Genomic DNA, 24,550 nt, shown 5'->3' on the forward strand with positions numbered 1-24,550 from the left:
TATTTAGGTATCTGGCTGAGCAGGGACGTGGACAAACTCTGGAGGGCTAACTTTGGTCGCACCGTGGACTGGTTCGAGTCCAAGATTCCCCTTTGGAGCCGTCTGCCCCTGTCGTTAGACGGTCAAATAGCAATTTCCAAGATGGTTGTGCTCCCGAAATTTTTATATTTATTCCTGAACGTACCTGTTCCCCTAACTGCCCACTTTTTTTGCAGTGTCCGCTCGTGGCTTATCACTCTCGTCTGGGCTGGCAGGCAGCCCAGGATCGCGTATGACACTCTTACTCTTCCAATGTCGCGCGGAGGCATTGGCGCTCCTGACTTTAAAGCTTTACACTCTGTGCACTAAGGCCAGTTTTCTGCATTTTTGGCTTCACCCCACTCCTTTCCAGCCACATGTGGTGGTAGAGGCGGATCTTGCTGCCCCGTGGCCGCTTACCACCGCCCTGTTTGCCCCAGCCAAACTCCCATTCACTGAGATTAACACAGTCGAGACCATACGCTGGGCCTGGAAGGGACTCTGCCGCCTTTTCGGTGCTCCCACCATGCTTTCGGGGTATACGTTGCAGATTGCTCAACATCCGGCTTTCCCTCCTCTCCAGTCCTCCGGAATGGTTAAACATGCCACTCGTCTGGGGTTGACTGCAGTAGCAGATCTCTACCCGGGGAACACATTCTTCTCTCTTGCTGAAGATTCTGGTCCTATGGACACTTTACTTTATAATCACTCAGGGCGATCTGCAGGGAGCTACATCCCGCATTCCCCAGCCTCCCCCCTCGATGGCCGCTCCCCTAATTTCCTGTGTTTGTCTTCCTCCACCTCGGATGTTGGTGACCAAACTTTACGCCTTTACGCTGGCAGCTACCTCCATCTCCACTGACCGTGCGAGGACCTTGGTGGATGCAGATCCACTATCTCAAAGTGCAAAATCGGTTTGATGCTGTTCTCCTTTCAATTTTACTCCTCAGTCTGGTCTCCAGACACAGCCTTTGTGTAGATGAATGCTTCACACGACTGGCAGCACTGGGCCTGTCTCCAAACTGGAGAACCCACAACAGAAACAAAGGAATGTGAGGTTTGTGCACCTGGCTGTCATTAGCCTCTCTGAAGGGATTTCGATTTTGTACTAAAAAGGGCAGGCCTGAGCTAGACACTGCCGCACCTTGCACAAAAGAAACTACAGTCCCATCCATCACCCCTACCATCAATCAAATGGCAGAACTCAGGAAGAACTAATATGTAGCCCCTAGCTAACAAAAGTCCTTAAAGAAATGTTGCAACGAAACTAAGCGATTGTCCCCAAACAACTGCCTGCGCCTCATTCATTTTAGATATTTGAATAGGCTCTACTGTACTCCCGTTCAGCTGCACAAGTTGGGACTCAACCCCAGTGATGATGCCTGCGCTGCTCCTGCAGCGGACTTCTCCCACCTTGCCTGGCTGTAAATGTAATGAGTTTTTATATGGCGCAGTTTGCACTCCAAGGAGCATCTTGGCGCTTTAGAAAAAGATAGGCAGAGTCAGGTGAGGATCTGGCTGGGGAAAGGGGGCTGCTTTATCAGATTAGGGATTTGCACATGCTGCTTGATAGATTAAATATCCAGGTTTTTAGGGCCTTTCTGAAATCTGTGCCCCAAGGTCTCCGCTTAAAGGCGTCAGGTCTATCTCTAAGATCACTTCATCACCGGTCCAGCCTGACCCCCCACTCTCCCTCCTAGGCTTCGTTAAATTCTGCCCAGATGCCTCCCGGCGCTTGCTTGCCATGCTGCTTGTCCTTGTGCGGCGTAGGTTTTCCATGTGCTGGGCCCGCAAACCTGCACCTAAGTTCGCTCATTGGCTCGAGGATGCATCGCGCTGCCAGACTCTACTGTCCGAATTCTGGGATATTATGCCAGCTAGATGTCGCCCACTCGAAATATGGGGCCCTCTTGTACTCGAAATATGGGGCCCTCTTGTGTCTTACCTCCTGGGTCGTACCTACCGAAGCCCAGCGGCCTCTCCCGCGCTTCCCGCCAGTGTAGGTCAGTGGTTGGCTTCCCCCCCTGTCACTACTGTCTTCAGCTTGGCCCGTCCCTTCTCCCGCAGCTTGGGTGCCTCTCATCAATTCCTGTTCACTCTCCTGGTGCGCCTATGTTAGATCTGTCATGTTGTTGCTTTCTGATGATATATACTATTGGTCAATTCATATTCGATCGTATTCATGTATATGTTGGCTGATCCGGTGCAAGTATGTTACCTGTCTATGCATTCTTGTCAATAAAGGTTACCATCAATCAAATGGCAGTACTCAGGAAGAACGAATATGTAGCTCCTAGCTAACAAAAGTCCTTAAAGAAATTCGAAAGGTAGCTCTGTCTTCACCTTCCTCACTTCAGTGTCGGATCTACACTCTCAATCCATAATAATGGCGGCAGTGCATTTCTGTCATCTAGGTAAGCTGTCCCCATCAACAATTGTTTTTTTTGCCATACAAATCAGGGGCATCCAAAATTGTTCGTAATGGTTTCAATACTCAGACTCACTCACATACGCAGTGGCATAAAAGGTTCCAGGCATTCGCATCCCAGCATGAGGCGAGTGTAAGCCACACTCTCAGGGACACAGATAAAAAGGTCTAGTCCCACTATAAATTCCAAAAACATGGTATGCCGTTTCCGCTACTTCATGTGCTATACCACAGACCAGGATAGTAGTCCTCTGTCTACCCTGAGGGAATGACTGGTGCACCACTCCAACTCACAAGACAGTTCCAGGATATTGCACGCACCCGTAAATTAGCATTAAGCTATGTCTAAAGTAAAAGTCAGGATACGAGATACACATGCAGTTGGAAACTTGGGCATTGTAACAGACTCGCACATCATGCAGTGACAGTCACGTCTCAAAAGAAAGTGGCTAGAAGACTTCCAAATTTTGTCATTCTACATTATTCTCTGTCTGAGGCATTCTTCTGAATGCCATGAATTCTGCCTTTGTGGAAATGCTGTGAGATTAACTGTCCCGTAAACTACAACTTAAGAAAGATCAAATTAGTGCTTAATCTGCCTGCTAAAACCGGCATGCGAGTAACATAACCATGTTACAGAGGCATACGTTTTCCATTCAACTGCTACCAAAGAGGCCTCAATCTTGCTATACCACAAGCTATATAAAGTACTTTATTACCATTCTCAAAGTTAAAATAATGATCAGCAAATCTGCATTGTTCCTTTCAGTTTTTCTTGTACATGGTCAAAGGCGAACGGTAATATACAAATATGCAATTCATAGAGGAATGCTGAGGAACAATCAACATTCCGTTAACCTCACTGAGCGAACCCCACTAACACCCTTCCTGAAAACAAAGTAACTTTCCACTTCTTTTACTCTTCAAACGGACCTCACAAATACCTTCCCTGGCAAATGAGTTACTCTTATGTTTTGTTCTTCTCATGCAGGTAAATCCAGACATCTTTAATGAACTGACTAGTTCCCTATGTTCCTTGAGCTGCTCATCTGGGTGAGCGTCACAAAACCTTTCAGAAATCGAGTCATTTTCAGTCTTCCTTGTACTCAATTGTGAGTGGGCATCACAAATATTTTACTATGAAATGAGTAGTGATACGTGAATCTATGAATCTATGATTGCAAAAATAGCGTTGCATTTATTTTACATTTCTGTTGAACAGGAAAAAAGAAGGCCAACAGAACATTTTAGAAAAAGTATCTCACATGCAGCCAACACTGGAGAGAGGATACATGGTGAACAACCATAACGAGAAAGACACAGCAGTTGTCTGTAAGTCAAACACAGGTCCAAGTACAAATTAATTGACACTGGGCCTACGTAAATGGGTACTGGCTTGACAGGACCTAAAAAACACATGCAGAATGGAACAGTAATAATGTTGGACTGAATGTCTGGTATGAACCACCTCTCAAATCACTATATTTCAATTCAGCTCAGTTTCTACAAAAAGCATTTTTACGCAGTGGATCTGTGCAAGATGTGGTGTGCATATAAAGACTGAAATTCCGTCAACGTGCAACTGACATATTTTACTATATTTCTGAATCTGCAGAAAACTATTATCAATTTCGTTTGGACTATACTGCCTGAATCAAATGGTATTATGTATGCAGACCAGGCTGATAAAATCTTGCTGTGACTGTGGGTTTTTGTGGGGTATGACACATTTGTTTGTTTAATTTGTTTTCCTCCAAATAAACTATTATAACAAAAAAATGTGCACTGTCAATATGTTTATTTCTATACAAATGAGAATCCTTAGATCCTGACACACAAGTACTCAATACTCACCCATGTGAATGGGAGAACCTAAGATAGGCCCAACACTGCCTGGGGCTCCTAATGTAGAAGCAATCCGCATCTGAGCTTCTCCGCCATACCTTATACCAGCCAGCAGAAACAAAAATATATATATTTATTATTCAGTATTTCAAAATGTAGCTTTGCAAACAAATGTCTTTATAACCTTAAAAATATATTGCACTATCTTTTGTGAAATGAACATGAATTTGAATATTACCTATGGCAACTTAAGTGCAAGAATGTTAGTCTCTCTAATTAAGTTTCCTTTATTTTATATGTGAAACACTGCCAGAATTCAAACTTGTGAACTTCAAGACATGGCCCTGGTTTGCATAAAATTAGCTGCCACCAACTAGCAGATACATAAAATCAAGAAGATGGCACCTAAGAAAGAGTACAGTTCTCATATGTTGAATACTCCAATAACAACACTTTTAGAGCACAGAATTCAAATAAAGTGTGGAACAGAATAGCATTTATTTTAAAGGCTGCAAGAATAGCTTGCCATATCCCAGAGGAAGTACTGAGATGTAATCATGCAGGCTATGCAAGCCATAATGTATCACTGGTTAATGCTCTTGATGGTGAACAGATAACTATCTGGAAAACTGTGTAGGAGAGAGTATCAGTGACTTCCCTCTTTCGATAACAAGCACTGGAATCACAAAAGGGATAAGACTGCATGTTGTGAATGGAACGGGACACCTAAGCATGAGTTGTGTCCTGCAGGCAAATGAGTCAGAGCCACCTTAATATCAGAGTAGTGACAACAAGCAAAGTGTGCAACAAGTGGTGAATTCCAGTCAAGTATGTACACTTTACCACCAGTCTGCGCTTATGAATGCATAATAGGCGTTAGGGTCCTGAAGACGATAAGGCCAAAAAAGATATGATGTAGAGACCTATTCAAAAACACCTTATTGCTGATTCATTGTGCCTCAACAACAGTTTACAACACAGCACATAGGTGTTTGAAGATGGCTGGACAAGCCTGGAGAAGCTTACGTTTCTTCTTGCACAGTATATATACAAGCTGGCCGATGCGTTGAAAATCTTACCTGTGCTCATTCCTCCCCTGAGCCATGTGATCAACGTATCTCTTTCTACGGCTGTCGTACCAAGTGCTTGGAAACATGCTAAGGTGGTTCCCCTGCTTAAAAAGCCTAACATGGATGCAGCCAAACTGGAGAGCTGCCACTGTATCTCCCTCCTGCCCTGGGTCTCTAAACTCTCTGAGGTCTAGCTCAATTCCATCTTGACGGGGTATCTGGAGATAAATAACATACTAGACCCCTCTCAGAATAGTTTACATGCTGGTCACAGTACAGAATCTGCTCTTCTTTCTGTTACCGAACATCTGAGATGGGGCCTAGATGAGGGCCGTACGTTGGCACTGATTTTGCTTGATCTCAGTGCTGCGTTCGATACGGTCTCCCATCAGATCCTGTTGAGGCGTTTGGAGGAGGTGGGTACAACGGGCTCCGCCCTGGATTGGTTTGCTTCCTTTCTTTCTAGATGGACCTTCCAGGTTGCCGCTCCTCTCTTTACATCTAGAGGTATTGCCATCAAGCAAGGTGTACCGCAGGGCTCTGCTCTGAGCCCTACCCTTTTCAATTTGTACGTTCAACTGCTGGCAAGAGTGGCTAAAGACAGAGGGCTTATGATAGTGTGGTATGCAGACAACAATCAGTTGGTGGTCACACTCTCCGATGACATTACCCGGGACGCTTGTAAGTTTTGTAGCCATCTTGAGGCCATTTCAGAGAGAATGACTGCCAACTGTCTCCAGCTCAACGCCAGCAAGTCTGAAGTACTGGTGGTGGGGAGAGATGCGGAGCTGTGGAGTGAGCACTGGTGGCCTCCAACGATGGGGTCAGCACCTGTTTCCAAACAGGTTTGAAAAAACCTAAGGTTCTGGGTAGACACTGCCCTCTGCTTTCGAATCCAAACTAAGAAGGTGGCAGAGACTTGTTTTGGGCTATTGTGAGGGCTCAAACCCTTGTTGGGCTTTTTTGATCCCCCTATTAGGCAGGTCATTATCCAGGCCTTGATTCTGTCAAGACTGGACTATGCCAGTTCCCACTATTTGGGGGTCAACCAGTCTGAGATTGTCAGACTACAAAGGGTTCAGAATGCAGCGGCTCAAGCTCTCCTTGGTATGCCGAGGAGGTGTCGTACCCCTAATGCCATCCGCCGTCTTCATTGGCTGCCCGTGGCCAAGCGTTTATTTGTATTTATTTTTTTATTTCAATAAAGTTTTATATAGCGCGAACAAGATCCCAAGGGATATCAGAGCACTTTACACAAGGATGTAAGGGAGAATAAAAGTCCAGTAAAAATATCAAGTAAAAATACCATACGGTTGTACTCACAGTAATCAGACAAATGGAACACAGCGAGTAATAAAATTAACAGGTAAAGGACACGCTGCTATGGGAGGCACACCTTAGAGTAGCATAGAGCAGAAACACAAGTTGGTAAAAAAGTTGTAGGGTCAATGCATGTTGGTGCACTAGTTGTAGGATCAGTTGTTACGAGAAAATGCACATTTCCCAAATTAAGGTAAGAATTTGTTCATTAGGAATCTTTTGGCTTCAATTTTGAAAGCAGTTATTTATAAGATTCTGCGCAATTCAGGAGGAAGAGTTTCAGATCTTTGGGGCAGCACCCGAGAAGGCTCGACGACAAGTTCTCTTTTTATTCATGATACGTGGTTTCAGGAGGAAATTGTTAGCGCATGTTGAGGCTCTCTCGCCACATGATAATTCAAGCTTTTGCGCTAGGTACCTGGGGGTGTTGGCATGCAGGGCTTTGTGCGCTAGAACGACAATCTTTAACTGAATTTGAGCTTCGTAGGGCAGCCATTTCAGAGATGTTAGGACTGGGGAAATGTGCTCATTTTGCTTGGTACCAGTAACTAGTCTGGCTGCAACGTTCAATGCTGACCTTAATGGAGCCAGGGTGTATTTGGGAAGGCCACAGAGCGTAGCACTGCCACAATCTAGCCTCAGCAAGACCAGTGCTTGGAACGCCTGTTTGAGTCATTTTGAGGAAGCAAGGGCTAGGTATTTTTAAGTGTCCTAAGCAAGTGATTAGCTCCCTTACATATGTTGCTGATATGATTTTACCTATTTAGGTGCTTGTCCAAGGTGATTTCGAGTGATTTGGCAGAGTCTATGATGAGAGGGGTGCAGTTGAAAGCAGTGAGGTGAGTCAGTCAAAGTTCAGGCTTGAGGAGGTGGTTCGGAGGAGAGATGAGAAGGAATTCAGTTTGGGAGGTGTTGAGCAGGAATTGGTTCTCAGTTAACCAATTTTGAGTAGACGTTTGGGTAGAGTTGAGTGAGATGATGTTATCCAGGGATGAGATTTTCAGGTGAATTTGTGTGTCGTCCGAGTACATACGGAAGGGAATGTTCAAGTCATTTAGAGAATTAGCAAGAGGTTCCAAAAAAACGGTTGAAGAGGATAGGAGAGCGGGCGGACCCTTTGGGGGACACCCATGGGTACTGGAGAGGGAGTGATTTGCCTTAACTCTTTGTGATCTGTGGTGGAGGAAGGAGGAGAACCATTGTAACATCAAACCAGAGAATCTCATTCCATTCCGTTTAGAGTTCAAGGCCCTCTGCAATAGCTTTAAAATCCTTACTTTTTCATCTCCTTGCATCCCGACTAATCTTCATACCTTCTATATCCCCTCTCGCCAACTTCGTTCCATGGTACAAAATCTTGTGGCTGTCCCCAGGGTTAGGAGGGCTCGTGCTGGTGGGTGTGCTGGTCTCGAAGCTCTGGAATGCGCTCCCCATCTCCATTTGCAGTATAAAGTCCTACCTGCCTTTTCGGAAAGCTGTGAAAACATATCTCTTCCCTCCATTATAAGCTGTCTCGTACTGTGACTTGCTTTGCAGTTTTCTGCGCTCAGCGCTGGGACGCCCCTTTGCTGGGGCAGCCGTGTGCTCTACAAAATCTATAACATAACATAATGTAATATTTCCCGGGTAGAGGTCCAATCAGTTATCCCTTCCATTTCTGACTTTCTATGAACTGGAGGCTCCATGAATGACAAAACGGCTGCAGAATGATGAAGCAGGCTTACCGTACATTAGAAGTGATGCGAGACCAAATCAGCCCTTCGTCCTAATAACAAAGCAGGATATACTTCACGTGACTCAAATGTCCTCCTCTGTCTTATTAGACTACTGGAACCAAATAGTTAAATAAGGAAGAGACACCACTTCTCCCTCACCTATGTTGCCCATGGCATATAACCTGGACTTATATGCAGGGCAGCTAGACAAGGGGTCCTGTGCTGCAGACCTCACACTCCCTCATTAACAGGGGGACTTTTAGTAAACAGAGTGCATGTGGATGATAACAGGGGCATAGACTCTTAAGCTATCTCCCAATGGTCCACTTTTATAGTAATATGGAATTGCTCCCCATACTTTTAATCTTTGACTGAATGTGCCCCTTAAGCTAAGGTACACATTTAAAAATAGCCACTGTTTAGTACCAGTATAGTAGGGATAAATAAGTATAGTAGGTAATTTTACCTCTCAATGCCACCACAGATATAGATAAAGTAAGGGAGAAAACACTGTTAACAGTCATTATTTGAATGCCAAGAACAACAATCTGAAGTTTTCAGAGAAATACAGCAGACAATAAGTGGAGTTCATGGATATTTGGACTGTGGGAGCACAAGGCCATATAGCGGTAGTATTGTACAGGAGACCGACAGCTAAAAATACGCTCCTCCAATTTGGGAGCTTCCACCACAAATGTCAGAGAGATTCTGTCCTGTTTGAAGAATTTTTATGAATCAGAAGGAAATGCACAAAAATAGAAGACTATTTGTGAAACGGGAAAGAATGGAAAAAGAGATTGACCCGACGTGGATACATGACGCAACTCAGTAGACAGGCTTTTAAGAGAGCCAAGTACTATAACCGAAAAGCAATCTTTGGAGAGCAGAGGAAAAGGAATGACAACATGGATAGATTAGTATGTGTTATTAATCATTCCAATCTGAATTTTAATGTGAAGATCTTCGAAAACAATTGGAACATACTAAATACGAATAAAGAGGATCAGAGATTGCCTATGTTCACCTTCAGAAGAATTGCCTATGTTCATCTTCAGAAGAAATGCGAACCTCAGTGACAAAATTGTGCATTCACGCCTTAAACAGAAAGAAGGGATGCATTAAAGCACTATTACAGGTGCTGCTCATGTAAAAAGGAACCATTGATGCGGCACTTGCCATGGCTGTCGAACAGCTGTAGTAACTGAGATATGGGAACATAATCATTACACAATCAATCTAAAGAATGTAGAAGCTGCAATGTTGTCTACCTGCTCCTATGCCCCTGCAACCTAGGATATGTTAGGCAAACTGGTAGGGAGTTTAGGACATGGTATCGGGAGCATATATCAGTAATAAGAACTAAAAAGATGCTAGCCCCAGTGGTCAAACATTGTATTGAAGCTGGACATGTAGAAAATGACCTCAGGTGGCTCATATTGGAGAAAAACAAAATAAAACCAGGATACTCATAGATAAAGACTTTCTGGATGTTTACTCTAAAAACTAACAAAAGGGTCTTGAACACAGACATATTGCAGCCAGGGTCTTGAAAAAGTGTGGCATGGTATGTCCCCTTTTCCCCTGGTTATGGATATTTTTGATTATGCCCCTCGGTGACATCCTTATATTTTAATCCATCTAGGGCTCTTCTAAATGACTTTACGTTCTGGTCTGGACAGAGCACTTCTGACTCATTAGAAAGTGACATAGGTATGGCATCTGCACCCAGGTAGTGGTTGGATGTGTGTACATTGTTAGAAGGCTTTTATAGTAATATGGAATTGCTCCCCATACTTTTAATCTTTGACTGAATGTGCCCCTTAAGCTAAGGTACACATTTAGAAATAGCCACTGTTCAGTACCAGTATAGTGTGGATAAATAAGTATAGTAGGTAATTTTACCTCTCAATGTCACCCGTATGGGGTACCTTGGGGGAGGCAAGTTATCAGTCTAGCCGCGCAGAGCACACATGGTTATGGCTGCGTTTAAATGGAGCATGCCGTATCATATCAGGCTTGAGAGTAGTTTGGCTTGCGTATGCCAGTTGTAAAAAAGGTATCAGCATTTGAAAACAATTGAGGTATATGCCTGAGCCCAATTTCGTAGGTATTCCATGCCAGGTATCTTCGGTTAGATTGGTCTTATTTCCGACTGGTGAGGAATATCAGATATTTGTATTTGGTCCCTAACCATCACTGCAGCAGTAGGAAGGACGGTCTCTCAGAAAATTACTGATTCTTCCAAGATGTAGGGCGTGTCTTGGTGGGACTAGGACCTGAGGCGACGGGCCCTGCAACAGCCGACACTGGGACGATAGAAAGCGCAGTATGAGGTAAATTTATGTTGTATACTTACCAACAAGGTAGGAATTTAAACTAAGGATTGCCAGGTTTTTGTTAGAGAATCGTATAGTTAGTGCAGAGGGTTTTATTAAGGTATGTACACGAAGTCCATTCTAGCTTCTGTACCAGAGCGTTTCTCGAACCCTTTTTGATTAGTTTTATCAGGACGTCCATACAGAGCCTACACTGCGAGACTGGGTGCGAGCGAGCCCAGTAGTAAATGTTTGTCGTAGAGCTGGAAAAATAGAGTATTAAGGCATATTAGTACGGGAAACATCCTTTACTCTGCATGCCATTACCCCACATATTTTACTCTGCAAAATCTTTTACAATGCAGGGATTTGGACCGCAAACTATTGCAATGCATTCCCACAGAGTAACGCCCTGGTGGAGTTGGAATAGTAAATTGCGTTGAAATGGGGAATGCGTTGTAATGGATTGCGTTGTAAAGCCCTGCATTGTAAAAGATTTTACGGTGTAAAAACTGGGGGGTAATGGCACACGGAGTAAAAGTGTGCAGGGTAGAGTGTCATATTCATTAGTACACAAGCCTGGACACTAGATATGCTCTTTAATCTGCACTTATTTATTCAGATTTTATCTTGGTAGCTCTATAAAGATTCCGGGTTGAAACATACTCCCTCATTTTAGGCCCAAATCTCATACCATAGGTTCCTATAGGAGATAAAGTGTTAGCGGGTTCTTGAGTAAGTACTATATTACATGCGGAGGTTTTGGGAGTTAGGACCAATTTTCCCCACGGGCTAGATGGGCACTCGAGTTGCACCACCAGTGGCACACGGGCAGCAGAGTGCAGGGGCCCAACATTAGCCAATGGGCCTAAGAGGGCCTTCGGTTAGGGACTGCTTACGAGCAGGCCACTCAGATGAGGGAGCCAAGCTCCTGGGGTTTGGCTCAGCACTGCAGGGGCAAACAATCAGCACTGGAGTTGCACCACCAGGGACACAGGGGCAGCCGGGTGCAGAGTGGCAACTAGACATCGGGTACCCAATGGATATCAATACTACTGGCTGTAGAGGTAAGCTGGGATCTTGCGGGATGCTTGGACATAGTTGGTGGAGTCACTCGAGGCCCGGGGCGGGGTTTTTCGGCGATGGATTCTTTTGAACGCCTACGGTCGCGGTCCAGTTCTTCAGACCGCTTTGGTCTCTGTCATGGTCTTCTTACTGGTTTCAGTCGCACGGACCCTTCAGGTTGAGGCTGCAGGTGTCGTCTCGAAGCCTATGGGAGGTAAGGAGTCACCAGATCCTTGGTCAGGTTCGCTGGGGAGACCTCCTTGGTGTGTTGGACCACTCGGGCAATGGCGGCCAGTTGCAGAGTGGTTCAGGGCCGGTGGGTTCCAGGTTCTGGTCTAGGAGTCTTTGGCTTGAGCAAATCCGGTGCTCAAGAGAGACAGAGTTCGTAAGGTGGGGGCAGGGCAGGTCCTCCAGGGTCTGGGGGGCTGCTGGACACACTAGTTTCTTTGCTGTAGGCAGATCTGAGCTGGGATAGGCCGGTAGGGTTGGGGCCAAAGCAGTTGAGGTCCTCTTCTTCCTGGGTCAGCAGGGCTCTTCAGTCCTTCTTACTTCATCGAATCTGAGGAGGCAACGTTCAGGGTTGCCCCTAAATAGTAGATTTGGGGGGGGGGGGGTTACAGGTAGGTAAAGGACAGGGACCAACGGGTCCCTTCCTTGGTGTGGGTACACCCTCTATTAGGCCCCCCCTCTAGTGGGAGGGTGAATGAGCCTCTTCCTACTTGGCTGTGTCTTCAAGACAGAGGGGACTGAGATGTGTGCTTCACATCGCCTCCCCAAACTGAGGGATGGTATTGGCAAAGGTGGGCACACTTCTCTTCCTAACTTGGTTTTCCTGCTGTTTCCCCCGTCCAAAGTGGGGGCCAGAACTGGTGGTAGCCAGTTGCTAGGGGCAGCAAAAGGCAGGGACAGCTTCTAATGGTAATAGGCATTTGAAGCTTCCCCTTCGTGGACCCAGCCCATCCTGGGGGAGGAAGCATGACACCTCTGCCCAGGATGGGCTTTGTTTCTGGACCCAGAGATCAGAGGCTCTCTACCTAGGGGTCCCAAACCTGTCTGGTGGTGGCAAATGCCGGGAAGCCATTCAGGAACCACACTAGAGCTGGTCGATTTTCTAGGGCATCTTTACAATGCCCTTTGAGTGCATTTTACTTTAGATCCCACACTGGCAACAATGTGGGTTTAATGTGCTGCTAAGTTTGCTACTAAACTTCGCAGTTTTTAGTAAAGCCATTATGGAGCTGTTGAGTTCGTAGTGACCAGGTCCCAGACCATATACTCTTTATTGCTTTACTACAATTACAATGGCTAAGAATAGACTTACTTAGTCTATAGTACCCTGCTCCCTGGAACAAGTGGGGTCTTCTCTCTTTTCTTAACTAAGAATTGACTTTGACACAGTAGGGGCACAGGGCTCATGCCACGGTGCCCTCACTTGAGGATTAGTGCACCCAGCTAGGAAGGGGGACTTACCTATGTCTCGGGCAGTGGGTTTTAGGCATGGCACACATGTGCCATGTTGACTCTTCACTTTTCTCTGCACCTAAACACGCAGCCTGCAGTGACAGGGTGTGGGTCTTATGGTGCAGGGACTCTTAGGTAGGCACTATAGGTGCTGCAGCCCATAAAGGCCTTTCCTAGTCACAGTGCCCATGGTACCCATGGTATATTTTACAAGGGGCTTACCTGTGACCGGGGATGTGCCAATTGTGGGAACAAAGATACAGTCTTGAGAAAGTAACAGCCCCTGGGAATCTGATTGGCTGGGACCCAGGGCACATCAAGTTAGCTTACATCAGAAGTCAGACAAAAAGTGGGGGGTAACCGTGCAGAAAGGGGCACTTTCCATCTATTTTTCATAAACTTGCTTGTAGTGAATATCCACCGTAATGTATCATGTTTAAAAAAGAAACTTTAGGGTGTATCCTGGCCACCTAACATGGCAGTTGGGACTCCCTGTAGCTCTGGTATAACTCAGAGAATCCTGGTGGGATCCTGCAAAACCCTGTCACCAGCAGCCACCTACACGCCTTGTATTCCGCTGTTCCGGGCCTGAGAGGTTGGGGACAAAGTTTGAAGTGTCGGACCCACACGCTCCCCTGCCAGGATCATCAGAGATGGATAAGTGATTGGGAGAGGCATACCCTTGGAAGAGTACACTGGGTTGGTAACCGGGAGGCAAGGTGATCCGGTTCCATTGGCTCCTTTCTTTTCTTTCTTCCCCCTTAAACTCCCGATTTATTGTGCCTCCCCAACCTGGGTACCACTGCCCCAGGAGGGTGTGGGGGCAGGAGAGTTTGGGAGGGTGGATCTTTGCCACAGGAACTGGACCTCAGAATCACCCTTGGACAAGAGAACAGCAGGGAGCTAGGCTCACAACAGATGGCTGCTCATACCGCTCTGCAGGTACAGAGGAGAGGCACGTCACTTGGGCATAGCAGCAAAGCCAGTGCCGCATACCCCTTAATTTATTTGTCACCACCAGGAGCAACACTATCATCCCACTACACTAAGGATACTCTGGTGCCCTTGATGCGGACCAGTGATCCATGTTTGGACTGGGCTATGCTGTACAGGGTGTGCTCACTCCCCCACCACACCCCGAGGCAGAACCTGCCTCGTTCTTCTGCTTCACCGACTCTCCTGCCCACTAAACCCCCATATTTCCCCTGGTGGAGTACACCTGGGACCTTCACCCTGACAGCTGGAATGGTGAAGGGGGTAGGGGGACTAGCTCCTCTCAGGGGAAGATTGACCAGTTCACAAGACCATGAGGGGGCCAGACATGGACCCAGCATCGGTGCTCCAATGCGGCTGCAATGGACCCAATGGGTGAGTCTACATTCATATCAGAAATCCTGCAAAATATAGGAGACTCCGCAGAGGCATTGGACGGTGCAGGGTCAAAGATTTTACTTCTACAGCAAGACCTTCGTAAGGAGGCCTAAAGAGGTTGAAACCAGAGTCTCTTCAGAGGAAGATGACTTATGCCTGTTAAAGAACTTGGTTAAAATAGCAGTTGGAAAGAGGAGCAGAGGATACTGAGGGTAAACCCTGGAACAACAATCTGTACCTGGTGGAGGTCCCAGAAGGTTTGGAGTGGAACTACTTTGAAAAGCTTTTCTCAATCTGGTTCAAAACTTGGATTCCAACACAGGACTTGTCCTCGTGCTTCGTCATTGAGAGGGCACAGAGGACCCAGAAACCGTCTCCTAGCAACACCACCCTCCCCTCCCACCCACCCAGTTATACATAGGCTGCTTAATTATTGAAAGAAAGGGCCCCTTTTTGACCTGGTCAACCCCACTTTTTTGCCTGGTAAATGATGGTGGTTTAAACAGATTTGATTGTGATCTATACAATAACAATCAGCTGTTATACTATGTGGTAGTTCGAAAGATACATCAGGATCATACTAGTGAGTCTACAGGTAGAAAACTTTCAAATTTCCCAATTTATCCGCCCTTGATATTTTTATTGTCTGTGGAATAATTCAAGACAGTAATGTGTCAACATGAAGGTATAGTTAACGTATATTCTTCATAATGGAGGATGAGGTTAATTGCATCTGGGGAGCTCTGTTAACCAAGCTAAGGATGGGGGGTAACAGTAGCGGGCGATCCCTGTAGTGTACCTGGTAAGGATTGTTGAGGAGGGTTCCTTAAGCAGTCCACCAGAGCCTCCCATGCCTATGCAGTGTCCAGGGACCTAGACCCCCCCAGCCTCTTGCAACTGTCCTTCCCCCTCATATCCTGCCCATCTCTTAAGTTCCTTGCGCCACCGGTTGATAAGTGTTGAACAGTTCCTAGTTAATTCTCTCTTCACTAACAGGTAAGCAAGCTCTTAGAACATACTTGTCATTTTAGTTTTGAATACAAGTGGTAACCAACTGAAAAGGCTGTCCCCAGGGGAGCAGGGAACCTCCTTTGATAAGACATTCGCAACAACTGTTGTTACCTTATCCCAATAAGTTCCCAGTGTCGAGCAAGTCCACAACATATGCATTAGCTTGGCTCCACCCTCCCCGCATCTTGAACAGGATGCATCAGTTATGTGAAAATATCCATTAATGTGCCCAGGGATCCTATAGGACCTGTGCAGTCTGTAGTAATTATTTTATTTGAAACAGGCATTCCTAGATATTTTAGGAGTCCTCTCAAGTATCATCTTCCAGTCCTATGGCATGGAAATATCGAGATCCTCCTCCCGTCAGGGTTTGAGGGACTCAAGAGGATGAAGCATGTCATAGTGCATTGTCGTATACAGGTAGCTTACTGCCCTATAGGTCACTGAGGATGATACAATATAAGGATAGGTCGCATGAGTATGCAGTTCCTCAAGCCCAGATCTCCAGTGCGCTGATAAATGATATGATTTCGACTGAAAGTGCACTGGGTTCCTACTAACCACGTCCTCATTGCCACAGCTCATTCCCAAAACTGTACAATTCTTTCCCCCAATTGGCAAAACCTTTAGCACCCTCTGTAAGTCCCTAGTAGGTAGTACTCTTACTCCCTAGGGCCTGATGTACTAAAGAGGGTCCCTAAGGACAGCAGCCCAAATTGTGCCACCCTAAGGGACACCTCACCAAGCACACACAGGGCTGCTATTGCAGGCCGCATGACTTGGTGCAGACAAAAGTGAAAACAGGACATGTCGCACATCCCTATGTGCCATGTCTCCTACCACTGCATGAAATATTTATAAGTCACACCTACAGCAGCCTAAAAGATCAAAGGTAGGTCACTGAATATTACATGCGAGGTCATACTAGAAAGAGCAGATATGCCCCTGTGCTGGTCAGTCCTATTACTGCCAGTGTAAGTTGATAGGGGAGCCATTTAAAAACATGTGCTGGACACTGGCAATACATGCACCCAGAGGGCCCCTTAGAGTTGCCCCCTGAAAACCTTCAGCGTCTGGTGTTCTTGCTGACTGGTTGCTGCCAGTCTTCCACCTGCGAGGCTGTTCTGACCTCCTAGGGTATGAGCCTTTTGTTCTCAAGAGACCAAAAGCCTGTCAGGGAAAAGGGTCTAATACCCCCTCACACAGGATGACCTGCATTTTAGGCTTCCTTGGGCGGCAAGCCTCAAAGGGCTGCCGCCTTTGAAATGCAAATCTAGCTCCTCTCACAGGAGAGGAAGCAGGCTCTTTTGCCCAGGACACCCTTGGAAGCTGGACAGGTGGGATAATTAGCTAGTCAGGTAGGCGTGCCACCTCCAGGCTAGTATTACCCCCAACACTGGCTACAGTGAGGTGGACACAACTTAGGGATTCTGGGACAAGGTTATGCCCACTTCCGACAGTAAGTGGTCACATAGGGGGCGTAGTGACCCCAAGGGTCATTAGCCAATTGACTACCACCCTACACTCCCCTAGCACTCCTAAATTCAGTATTTAGGAGAGCCCCTGGCACCAGAGAGGCAGATCCGGATGACCTAGGAAGAGGGAGGACACCAAAGAGCCGCCAGAGCAGAGAAAAAAGCAGCTGATCTGGTACCAGCCCCGCCGGCCTGTCTGCATCCCTCGTCAAAAACTGTGCCACAGTCAACCTGTCCGGCAGCTGTTGACTCCAGAAACCTGGGAGGGCTGCCTGCCTTCGAAAGAGATTCCAGACCTTCCATGAACATCGGACTTGTTCTGAATAAACTCCAAAAGAGAAGACTTTGAGGCCCCTGAACCGCCAAAACCTGACACCAGAAGTCACCACTGAACCCTTCACCTCCAACCTGAGTTGAAGTGGGCCACCAGTGTCAACAAGGTCCCACAGGTCTCCAGAGCTTGAGTCCATCGTGGTTTCACCCATTTTGGACTCCCGGACATTGCCTGCAACTTCTATGATAAGCCTAAGGCTGCTTGACCACACTATCCCCCAATAGAGCACTTTGGTATTACATAGAAAGCCCCGGTCCACTCATAAGGGAACCCCAGGACTCTTTACAAGGTACATCAGATTCTTCATAAATCACATAAAGACCCAGCTTCCGACAACTATCTAGACAGAGATGCCATCATCCGGGCAGCACGGACCCAACCAACTGTCTCTTTGCAATCCGAAAAGATCATGGTTTTTCAAGACTATACCACAAGAGTTCAGTAACACTGAAAAACATAAAATGACAAGGGCTGACTAAATCAACTCCTGGCAGGAACTCTGGCCAAGACAGAGGAACACTCTTCAGTTTCTGAGAGCCATCATTCAACTCTTCAGAACCAATCTAACACACAGGGGCTGGGTGAGCAGCGAAATGGGACAGCCCCATGTCGTCAGGTTTTCTTGACTTGAGGATGGATGACAACCCGCTCTTTACGACTGAATTCAATGAGGGGTTGCAAGTGTGTGCAGTTCATTGCATACTTACAAAACAGGGAGTCTATCAACAATGATGTTCCGCCACGATTGCTGTTTAGTATAAGGAAAAACTTGGAGATAGAGGTGGGGGATTTGTGACTGAGCCAAGCCTTCCTTGCTATTTAGTTCAGAGAAATTGCTTAATAGGGAAAGCTAGTAAGGCAACAGATACTTCAGTTGTCAAAGTATAGGGTGGAAGGGAGTTCGGAACCGGCTCCGTTGAGCCTAGTTAGGTTCGAAGAGAGAGGTTTGACACTTAGCGAAGGAGCACTGCACCTGTACATACTGCACGAGGTAGGCGAACATGAGCTCACTCAACACCTATAGGTTTAGGACACGGAATTTTAATGGGCTGCTACATAAACAAACAGAGCAGTTGTACAATATGTTAAAAAAACAAGTCTGAAGTTCTACTATTATGATTGACCCACTATTGGGAATAAAGTGCAATATTTTGGGCCATGTTAGCTACAATAGGGTAAGCCACACTGCATAAGTCAGTGGAACATGGCAGTGGCAATTCTCCTAAATAAGACCTTCCCATTGGTCATGTACAAGACACTGATCCACACCGACCACAATGGCTTCATGCAGAGCTTAGGATCCAGACATTGTTTACGGCGTGTCAATTTCACACTTGCTAATTCATTGGCCATTTTTTAATGTCGGCACTTCGAAAGATGAACTTTGGCCCAGGCTTTTTGGACTACGTTTCGGCTTTGTATACTGTCCCACTGGAATAAATCAGGACCCTGAAAGGGATGCCCTCTCTCTCCCGGTCTCTTCGCCTTGGCAATAGATCCACTGATTCATGGATTAGCGTTGATGCCCAACTTGAAAGGTTCAACTGGTCTGACATTTCTGAAGACAGAATATCCTTCAGTGCAGACGATTTCCTGCTCTACATGTAGGACCCAGTCAGCTTGTTGCCAAGGCAACAGAAGATACTCCAGAACTATGGGGAGGCATCCGCCCTGGTGATTAACTGGCATAAGTCCATTTACTTGGAGATATGGGCAAATAGACCACATCCCACTTTATGTGCCTCCATGCAGATGGTGGATGACCACTTACTGTATTTGTGCATAATAGCCACTCTGCAGGCGGAGGAAGCCTTGAGCCACATTCTCATCCCCATGATGCAGGTGTGCCACAATCAAATGGAAGCATACTCTAAATTGCCACTCTCAATGATGGGGTACATTGCTTTCACCAAATTATCAGGCTCCCCCGCTTCCTATACATTCTTCAGAATTATCTCTATATCTCCCCCTCACCCAACTCCCCAAATCTTTTTTTTGCAGCAGAAGGAACCATGGTCAGAAAATATATATGGGCGTGGCTGAGGAAGCTCGAAGGTCCTCCTTCACAAAATGAGCCATGAACACTTCTGAAGGTGGTCTTGGCCTCCGGGATCTATGACTGTAGTACTGACCTGTGCACATTCTTAAGATAGGGAAGTGGCTATTTAGTGACAGATCTGACTCCGTTATCCATTTAGAATTCAGTTCCCTTGAAAGCCATGGTATAATGAACCTGTTGTACAGGAAGCCCCCCCCTGTTCCCTTCCCCAGATCACATGCCTTCTTCTGTTAGCTGGCACAAGGCACTAAAATCGATACACTGGTCCAATAAAGTAACAAACCTGACCTCTTTGGGGCAAGGGACATATTTACCCCTTGTAACACAACTGCATGGATTTAAAGACCGGGATCTCAAAGGAATCTCTGGGTGAAGTGTGGGTTGGATCCCATATCAAGTCCTATAACCAACTTTACAATTGATTTTAATTATATGTTCTATTATTCAACGCACTGGTAGCTCATGAGGAAAAACTTTGAAAGTCCCCAGGCTTAGAGGCTAAACACTAGAGCCTCCTGGCCAAGGTATACATAAATCCCTCCAGTGGAAAATACTAAAGCAGATGGGACATGTGAAATTAGCGTAGGAATCAGATCTTTTTGAAACTGGATAAGGATAACTGGTGAGAGGTGAGACTTACACGAAGATCGGCAGCCATACCATGAAACCACAGAGCAATTCAACTACCCAAATAAAAATGTTAAATACTGCCCAAACAGGCTATGAACGATAGGCTGGGTAAGAAACCCTAAATGTATAAGATGTGGGACCCTGGAGGCTTCCTATTACCATGTGATATGGGAACTCGCTAACAAAGTCATACTGGCAACAAGTTTATAATCTAACTGCCGGTGTAATCCAGATGCTTGAGATCCCTAGCACCAGAGTGGGGATTCTGGGTATCATGGACGGATGAGCCTCAACCTGAGCAGAGGACGATGGCTGAAATTAGCTTTTTGGTGGTAAACTTGACACAGCCAGACACTGGAGTCAGGCACCACCACCTCCAGACAATAAGTGAATAAATGGTATGAATTACTGTCCTACAGTAGACCTTATGATGTATAAATGAAGTGGTGCGAGAAGAACTGCACGAATATATGAGGCAGATAGACTTGATGTTATGATCTTTATTAATATGTTTATGGATCGGGCATGGCTGTGTGAATGGCATGGCTGTGTGAATGGCTTTCTGTATGTGACATAATACTATGCGTCCACTGCTTGGGATTAATGCTGAATGTAATCCACTGACTCTTGGTTTTACTGCAGAAAACATTAAGAATTTTTTTTAAATAAAAATTAATGAATGCCTGATAACACTTCACCTGAAAAATGCCCGCGTAGCCCATGCTGACACCTCTCTATCACATGCTGCAGTAGAACAGGCAAGAATCAAGCAGGTGGCACAGGCTTGATCTTCCTAAAAGAAAATAGAATGAACATTAGTATAACAGCAATGTGCCTGCATAATGAAACATATTTGATTAACAGTGTTGCAACACTCTTCACAATTAAAAATAAATAACAGATCTAAGACCCTAGTACGTGCAGGACACACTTTTCTTGTCTGTGCCACGGCGCACCGTCAAACAGGTGCACCAGGTGAAAAAAGGGAAAGTGCGCCCTATTAGGTTGAATATGCTGCCCTCAGGGAGCCATGAACTCTGAACACCCGGAAGCCAGCACATTCATGTGAAATACAGAGCAGCTGCTTCAAAGCTGCTCCATGTTTCACTGTGCAGGCAACACCCGTCTGCACTTTTATTAGTGGAGAGTAATCCCATTGAAGGCAGGTGGAGTGAGTGACTGCACTCAAATGCATGGGGATGTCTGGGGGATCCATAGGACCACCTTGATTCCCTCCAGAGGGATGCCATCAGGGGGCGCAATGACCATCTGGACCCTCTGACAACTTTTTTACCTCTTCTCCTGCGTCCATAATATTGTGCTGTCATTGAGGAAAAGAGATTTCCACATTTGCCCTGCCCCATACAAATGAGGTAACTCCCTCTTGAGATAGCGCTGGCTCAACATATGCACCAGCACTATCTGTATTGCTGAAGCTTCTGCGGCTCCTTCTGTAATACCAAAGTGCCCGGGGTGAACAAAAGTGGGTGCAAATGCCCGTTGCGCCGAGGGACTTCTGCAATACGGGCCCTAATGAGAAGCTATTGCAGGCATACATGCCCCTCATTATGATACATCTCAACACCCTCTACTCGAGAATTGGGATTATATAGTATTGTCCTTCAGTAGTACGTATCCTGAATCACAGTTAGTCCAGGGCCCATATTATACATTGAGCCTTGTGTGCAGAACGGGCATGTGCGCCCGTTTTGAGTGCCTCCAGAGCGCAATGGTACAACAGAAGTGCCCGCTTACCTCATTGGCATGGGGGCATGACCCGACGCAAACGAGGGAATAACTTTGCCTCTGCGCCCGCGCTGTATTATCAACATGGGAGCAGAGGTAAGCTTGCCTTTAAAAGGTAGCCCTCTGGGGGTGAAGAATAAGAGTCCCATGGACCCCTCAGACGGCCCCCTGCAGGCAGGTGCAGTCACTCACTGCAAGGGGATCTCCAATACCCCCTTAGAAGTGGAGTTGGGTTGCCCCCTGCACAGAGAAACAAGGAGCAGATTTTAAACAGCTGCTCCATATTGCACTTGAATGGGCTGCCCTGGAGGCAGCGCACGTTCATGGCTGTGTTGGGGGGAGTGCATTCATTATAATACGCCACATTTTCCTGGTTTGCGCAGGCCACACTTCCCTTGTTTGAGCAGGTAGCACATTTTGAAAGGTGCGTTGTAGCAAGGAGAAGTCTGGTGGTTCCATAGGACCCCTTTGAACTCCTCCAGGGGGCTGCCATCAGGGGGTGCACTGACAGTGCACCCCCTTTTTGAAGGCGCACCTTTTTTCAGTGCGCCTTCTGACAGCTTCTTTACCTCTACGCGTAAAGGAAAAAAAGATTCCCTCATGTGCATGAGGCAAAGCCCCCATGTACATGAGGGAACGCTCTCTAGAATTAACACTGGTGCAACATATGTGCTAGCACTATCTGTATACCAGAAAGAGCTGTACAAGCGATTGCGGCCACTCTGTAATACCAAAATGCCCCTGGGGCGCACAAAGCAGGCGCAAACGTCCATTGCGCCCCCAGGGCACCTCTGTAATAAGGCGCCAAATCTCTAATATTGTGAATTTACTCTCTGCTTTAGAATAGATGAACAAATGACTTACCTTCTGCAATGCCTTATCTGGTAGAGAAAATATATAGCGGCAGACTCCTTACCTTAGAATTTCCATAGGCTTCAGACAGCACCAAGAAGATTTTTTGTGTGCTGTGAATCATCAAAAGTTGCTGGAAGGTCTAGATAGGATTGGCATTAAGGGAAAAGCATTAGCCTTGCTCAAGTCCTTTTTATCAGACCGGGAACAATTTGTGGCTATATCTGATTTTAAGTCACCTAATTTTACATTGCCCTGTGGAGTACCTCAGTGTTCTTCATTGAGCCCAACCCTTTTTAATATTTATGTTGCTCCATTGGCAAGGCTGATCCGTTCTCTGGGTTTCTCTGCTATTTCTTATGCCGATGATACTCAGATTGTTATTTCCATGACAGGCTCACCATCTGATACGGCAGTACAGTTCCATGCATGTCTCCGCCAAGTCGGCGACTGGATGCCAGCGAACTGTCTGAAATTAAACTCTGGTAAGACTGAAGTTCTTCTTCTTGGTAGCTATCAGAGTTTTTGGTCTCCTGCATTATGGCCTCCAGAGTGGAGCCCTCTACCAAATCCAGCGAATAAGGTAAAGAACTTAGGTGTCACGTTTGATTCCACGCTTTCATTTGAAGGTCACGTGAACCAGGTTACGTCAACATCCTTCAACACCTTAAAATTACTCAGAAGGATCCTTCCTTTTATCCCGGCCAACGTACGGAAGTTAGTGGTCTCTGCTCTTGTTCTGTCTAAGGCCAACTACTGCAATGGCCTTTTTATCACTCTTCGGAAGAGATGCCTGACCAAGTTGCAGAAGGTGCAGAACGCAGCAGCTCGCTTGCTGCTGAATGTTCCTAAACACAAATCTGTCTCTACGTCACTTAAAGAGCTACATTGGTTGCCGGTAAAGAGGCGGACCGAATGTAAGGCCCTTTGCATAGCTTTTAAAGCTGTTCATAACATAGGACCTGTGTTCCTGAAACAACATCTGCAGCCTTATATTCCTACCCGTCATCTCCGCTCAACCTATGCTCAAAACCTGGTAGTTCCCATGTTTAAAAAATGTGCCTGGGGCGGAAGACGTTTCCTGGTCGGCACTACCCGTCTCTGGAACTCACTTTCGATAAGACTAAAAGAAGAGACTCATCTGTTGGCTTTCAGAAAGGCAATAAATACGTGGCTTTTTAATCTCTGATGTGGTTTTGCCTGTTTTTACTTATTCGTCTGAGGAGCTAGCGCCATAACACCCTTGGGTGACTGTTTTTGCGCTTTATAAATCTCTTTTTCATTTAATTTCTTTTTCATTTCATTAATTTAATTTCATTTCATTTCCCTGAACACAGTCAGACCTTTGTGGTGGATCAAGGTGATAGATTGGCCTGCATGAAAAGGGGTGACCACTTTTGGCAGAAAGGAGGCCCTTGAGCGAAGCATCACTTTGTCAGGATAGACAAGAGGGAAGGCGGCCTAAATGTTATGCACATGTTTTAGCCACTACTGTCTCCAGGTGGGAACTCTTCACATGAATGCTTGTTTCTTTGAGGGAGTCTACTCACTGGTTAACAAGGGAATCATACTCTACTGATTGATTTTTAAAAAAATGGGATTTTGAACTTTTGCTGAGACAGATGAAATATTTTCAGGAGTGCCCAAAACATTTTGCAATAGCACAATAGAAAAATCTAACCAAAATCCTCAGAATTCAGTCTTATTTTAATATGTATGTTTGTGATGCAATCGCAGCCTCAGATGTGTGTCTTCGTATTTATACTGGTGAAGCACCTTTCACCAAGGCTCACAGAAAAAGATGACTGAGAAATGGAGAAATTTCGGTATTACTA

General features: G+C 46.0%; 1 protein-coding gene across 2 annotated transcripts in view; it reads right to left on the minus strand.

Moving 5' to 3' along the window:
* Positions 1 to 24,550, minus strand: part of NUP155 (nucleoporin 155) — an 871,946-nt gene that overhangs the window by 546,931 nt on the left and 300,465 nt on the right. For both annotated transcript variants that reach the window (XM_086960546.1, XM_086960547.1), the window contains exons 15-16: positions 20,816 to 20,910; positions 4,301 to 4,389 (exon numbers count right to left, since the gene is read on the minus strand). In XM_086960546.1, coding sequence (XP_086816672.1) covers positions 4,301 to 4,389; positions 20,816 to 20,910 — 184 coding nt within the window. The remainder of the gene's footprint in view (positions 1 to 4,300; positions 4,390 to 20,815; positions 20,911 to 24,550) is intronic.

Source organism: Lissotriton vulgaris, chromosome 3_1 (genome assembly GCF_964263255.1).
Source record: "Lissotriton vulgaris chromosome 3_1, aLisVul1.2, whole genome shotgun sequence".
Taxonomy (NCBI): Eukaryota; Metazoa; Chordata; class Amphibia; order Caudata; family Salamandridae; genus Lissotriton; species Lissotriton vulgaris.